The 5,726-nt window shown below is 43.3% G+C and overlaps 1 protein-coding gene across 1 annotated transcript in view; it reads right to left on the bottom strand.

The window, feature by feature from the left end:
* Positions 1-3,996: 3,996 nt before the first annotated feature.
* The window catches only part of LOC102813198 (ATP synthase F(0) complex subunit C1, mitochondrial-like), a 4,530-nt gene continuing 2,800 nt past the window's right edge, over positions 3,997-5,726 (bottom strand). The window contains exon 2 of the mRNA XM_006870762.1: positions 3,997-4,290. Coding sequence (XP_006870824.1) covers positions 3,997-4,290 — 294 coding nt within the window. The remainder of the gene's footprint in view (positions 4,291-5,726) is intronic.

Genomic DNA, 5,726 nt, shown 5'->3' with positions numbered 1-5,726 from the left:
GACACGACAAGGAAGAGGAGGGAAAAATGTGTAGAATCGCCCGAACCTCTTTTTGTAAATGTCTCTGCACTGAGCACCGGTTCCCTGTGCTGGTCTGGCTGTAGCTCTGCCCTCTGAACTCTGCCTGGGTGGGGTGGCCGCAGAGGGAGTCCCATGTCCAGAGATTCCTTACTCGCCATATTTTCCTTTATATAGTGATTTTTCACTTGTGAATGCCAGAAACTGACATCCTGGACCTTATGGTAGATCCAGAGCTCTGGTGATGCTCTGTGAGCACAGCTTCTGTTAGTTTTCAATCCCTCCCCCATGTAGCCTTTCCTACCTGGCTGTCTCTGCTGCCCACCAAAACCAGAAGTCTCATCTTTCTCTTGATGAGTTAAGGGTGGATTTGAACCATCTACCTTTCCATTAGTAGCTCAACACTCAGTCAACTGTACCACTAGTTCTATTACTTAGCATGCAAACTCCCATTGTAGGCAGTAATATTGGGATCCAGTATCTGCTTCACTACAGGATAATCCAGAAGAGAGGCTGAGTTTCTCAACCTCCTGGTATCCTGGGTAAGGAGTAGACATATGACGCAGTCTTACCCAAACTTCCAATCAGGCCTCAGGGATGTGGAGACAGTTCATAATATATTCATGATGTTGTTGTTGTTGTTAAGTGCCGCTGAGTCGGTTCTGACCCACAGTGATCCTGTACAGGGTTTCCAAGGAGCAGTTGGTGAGCTTGAACCACCAGCCTTGTGATTCAAGCCGACTTTGCAGTCTAGTGCATTAACCAACAGTGCCACACTATAGGATCTTATTATTCAATTGTGAGCAACTGTTGTCAAGACTAATGGCGATTGTCACAACTATAAATGTAGAAGAGGTGTAACTAAAAGGGGAGAGCAGTTAATCTGTCATTTCAGGACAGAGGACCCTAGGATCATCAATCTTTTTTCTATTTATCAGGATGCTTTTTTATTGGTCTAGTTGTGAGGATTTTTGTTTTCTTTACATTGAGATGCAATTCATATTGAAGGCTATGGTCTTTGATCTTCATCAGTAAGTATTTTAAGTCCTCTTCACTTTCAGCAAGCAAGGTTGTATTATCTGCATATCGCAGGTTGTTAATGAGTCTTCCTCCAATCCTGATGCCATGTTTTTCTTCATAGAACCCAGTTTCTCAGATTATTTGCTCAGCATACAGGTTGAATAAGTATGGTGAAATAATACAACATGTCACACACCTTTCCTAATTTTAAACCATTCAGTGTTCCTATGTTCTCTTCAAACAACTGACTTTTAGTCAATGTACAGGTTCCTCATGAGCACAATTAAGTGTTCAGAAATACTCATACTTCGCAATATTGTCCATAATTTGTCATGATCCACACAATTGAAAGCCTTTGTATAGTCAAAAAAACACAGGTAAACATCTTTCTGGTATTCTCTGCTTTCAGCCAAGATCCATCTGATATATATATATATATTTCATTGGTTTGCTTTTCTAGGAAACCTGGCCTACAACAAGTGGTACCGAGAGAGGGGTTCTAGACAAACAAAATCACAAGGATGAGTTATCTAAGTTGGTTCTCAAGTCTGATTAATTACAAAGGCACTGATATAGGGTAGAAACATGTCTAAGTTCCATTTCATAGGAATCGGTCTTGGGCTGATTTTGAATTTGGCCCTCTTTCTTCCTTGTGGAGTCAGAGTAAGTCAGACTTGGTTTAAGCAGTTGGCATTGTGTCCCAGATTCATTGCAATGGCTCCAGACCTATGAAATTATGAGGATTTGTGGGAGACAAATGAAGGGATGTGGGATAAAATATTTCAAAGGAGAGGAGAACAGAAGCTTCTGGTATTGCCTGGATCCAATTTCAGGCTGGTTAAAAAGGATGGCTGAAATTGGGCCTGGGACTACTGGAATCCACCCTGCCAGAGGTCCAAGGCCATATGCATACAAATGGGGTTAGTCCAAGGTAGAAGTAAAGACTGAATTTGAGTGTTTTAAAAGGTATGCGTGTTTGACTACCTTATGGATATTTGTTTCTCCTGCATATTATTGTAAAATAAACATACATTTGTGATAGGAATATTGGAAAGTATGATTATAGAGAGATTGTAAACCCATTTTCAGCCTACACTTGATTGGATTTGCTAAAAGGGGAGTTAGAAGTTGCCCAGAAAAATACATGCTTTTTGCTTTAAGCCTTTGTGAAGTATGGGGCTTTAGGTGGAATCCTGAGCTCCACTCAGAATCTTCAGAGTTGGTACATTTGCATTTGAAAAGACATGAAGACCAACCCAGAACTTCAGGGAGAACTGGAGATTCAAGCAGAGAGAAAAAAAAAAAGACTAAAATTTGGTGTTTGAGTTTCAAAGGTATCAAAGAAAGGAAAGTAGGTCCATCAAAGAAAATCTCCTTCTATTACTGAAAGTTAAAGGGATCCAGGGAGTCCTATCCTCACTGGTGAAGACCTGGATCTATGTGTGAGTGGAATTGGGGGAATCATAGCAATGAAGACATGAGTGAGTTGGGCATGTTCTCTTTGTCCCTGTTAAACTTGAGATAATAGAAAGGGAAGGCTGACTGGTCAGAAGTTTAGGAAGTGTGTGAACTCTTGAGCCCAGGGGCACTGACATAACCCATGGGGGCTAGGGCTGAGAGTGAGGGTGCCAGTTGGTTTAAAGAAGAGGCAGGTGTTTGTGAACTCCCAAACTTGTAGCTGGTACCCATTTGACCCAGATTGGATAGGTAGGGTTGAGCTGAGCAGAACCTGACTAGATGACAATAAAGATGTTTGATACTGTGAGCAAGTGTCATTTGATACAATATTTTGGACTGGACTTTTGCTTATGGATGCAGTTGTTCAAAATTAAACCAGAATGGAAGATTCTCTCTATCACAAACCATGCTTGTCTCCTCAGTGTATTGGTTGATGTTATTGTTGTGAAGTGCCGTTGAGTCGATTCCGATCCATAGAGACCTTATATAGGGTTTACAAGAAGCAGCTATTGAACTTGAATCACCAAACTTGCAGTTCAAATGACTTTGTAGTCTGATGCATTAGCCCACAGCACCACACCAGAACTCCATGTTGTTGTTGTTGTTAAATGCTGTCGAGTTGATTCCGACCCATAGTGACTCTGTATAGGATTTCCAAGGAGCAGCTGGTGAGCTTAAACCGCTGACCTTGCAGTTCAAACAACTTTGCAGTCTGGCGTATTAACTCACAGTGCCACACCAGAATTCTATAGGGATGGGCAATTTAGACTATCAAAAATGGGGGATGTTATAAAGGCAGGAAGTGGCTGGCATACAAACTTTCTTAGGTGTGCTTTAGTTTTAGAATGAAGAGTCAAGGGGGAATTCCCACAGATTAGTTTCCCCCTTTTTCACATTGGTCTAGTAAAGGAGGCGGTGGGTGGGTGGGTGGGGGAGGGGGATGCTGATAGGATTTTATGATTCCCATTGTGAGAGTCAGTCATTGTTAGTAAGATTAATTGTGATTGTCAAACCTGTAATGTAGAATATGTGTAACTAAAAGGAGGGAGTAGTTAGCTTTCATTTCAGGAACATCATTTAGGAAGAGCTTGAGTGGAGTATGGGATCACTGCCTGGAAAAGCAGTGACAGCAGAGGTGTTGGCATGGAATGAATGATAGAGCAGGTATGGACTCTAGGCCCATGGACTGAGTAAGGCTGTGTCTACAGGTAGGAGGCTGGCTTACAGAATGTGCTCTTTGGATTTTTGAATGATGAATACATATTTTTGTTTTGTTTTGCATGTGTACATCAAATACTTTTGCTGTGTTTATCTGTGACATTTAAGATGAAAATGGGGCCAGTATGCTTTAGGATGTATGTGTTTTCTCTCTCTCTCTCTCTCTTTTTTTTTTTTTTTAAATAGAGAAATGTTGTTTAATGGTAAAGCTTAGCACACTCCAGCACAGGGCATGGTGTGGAGTTGAAGCAGCAGGAACAGGTAGGTGACCCCTATGGAGCCTCACATGACAAAAAGGATGAGGAAGGTGACCATCAAACAGAAGAGCCTCATGGCCTCAGAAAGGGCAAAGCCCAGAATGGCATAGGAGAAGAGCTGCAGCTTGAGCGACGGGTTCCTGGCATAGCCGATGATTAAGCTGCCAAACACTGTCCCAATGCCGGCCCCTGAACCAGCCACCCCAACTGTGGCAGCCCCAGCACCAATAAACTTGGCTGCTGTGTCAATGTCCCGGCAGACAATGCTGGTCTGGAACTCCCGCCTGGCAACCTGGAGTTGGGAGCTGCTGTAGGAAGGCTAGAAGGAGGGGAAGAGAGGGAAGAGTGGAAAGTAGCAATGGCAAGAAAGGGAGAGCAGGAGATAGTGAGGCCTAAGACAGGGAGCAGACTCCTAGGATGTATGTGTTTTATATCACGTTAGATGCAAGTATTATTGCCGGAGTCGCTCTGAAGGAGTTGTCAACGCCATGCGGGTTGTAACAAAGGATGTGCTTTATTGTGCTAGCACATGGCTCAGTATCCAGAGGCTGAGTCTCATCTTCTCTGTGTGAGGATCTTTTATAGGGAATAGAGGGTGCATACATGAGTTCATTTTGGATTGGTTAGCAGGAGCCAACAGCTTCACAGGGCTACCTGGGATTGGTTGGTTCAAACATAAGGTGGGGAAGATATATGAGCATACAAGACAGAAGCAGAAGCAGGTGAGCATTAGCTCGGGGCTCTGTTCCCTCCTGGATGTGGGTCAGGAACAGGAGATTAGCCTGGGTAATCACATGAGGCTGAGGTGGTCTGTGCTTATTTCCTGGAATGTGAACCTTGCTCCAGGAATGAGCTATGAACCTGGGGGGCCAGCGCCTATTTCCTCAGGTCTGCCCACCTCTGAGGCCCATGTAGCTAGATAGCAAACTAGTGGGCTTTACTTTTCTGGATGATATTTTTGGGTCAGTGGGCATGGGCTGATAGGTATGTTGCCAGAGTATGCAGGAAGTAGTTTTCTTTTCTACCCTGTCTTCACCTATACATTTTAGTGTCTTGATGGAAGGAGGCATGGGATGAGCAGACATCCCCCTATGATGATCAGAAATCCTCTCACCAGAGTTTTGCATTCTCCAATGCTGAGAACCTGCCTGCCCATAATGATTCTGGACTCCATCCATGTCACATTTGCACAGGAATATGAACTAGTTTTTGTATCTTTTTCACAATGTCCTCAATGGCTCATCCTTGATAATCTATCTGTAAACAATAGTTTATCAGGTTAAACTTTCCACACACACACACACACAAGCACCCGTTTCTTGAGCTAATAAATAGTCTAGGGCTAGTCTATTTCAATAAACAGCATTTCTGAGTTGAGTTTGTTGCTGAGTTAAGAGGGTTCAGGCTCTCCCAGTTTCGTTGATCATAGGTTCAGTTAGCTGGGAGGGTGCCCTTACACTTATATTAACTATAGAAGAGGAGTGTGGTGGTTTGGTCCACCTTGGTGGTGTGGGTGTATAGATTACAGATATTTTTTTTTCTCGTTCCCACACCCCAAAGTCTAATTAAGATGATGTTTAGTCTGTGCATAGATCAGCCAGCTCCCATTTTGTGGCTGAAGTGGGGCGGGTCGTACATCTCAATATTACCTTACAAAGTTTGGTAGGGTCAGTTTCAGCTTCCCAAGAAGACGATGCTTTCTTCAGTCTGCTGGTGTGAATCCAGGTGGGGACTTCTTTTACCTTGGCTGCTGGG

This window comes from Chrysochloris asiatica, unplaced genomic scaffold, assembly GCF_000296735.1.
Source record: "Chrysochloris asiatica unplaced genomic scaffold, ChrAsi1.0 scaffold00150, whole genome shotgun sequence".
Classification (NCBI taxonomy): Eukaryota; Metazoa; Chordata; class Mammalia; order Afrosoricida; family Chrysochloridae; genus Chrysochloris; species Chrysochloris asiatica.
Note: the sequence above shows the minus strand (reverse complement) of the source record. Positions and strands in the feature narration are given on the sequence as shown.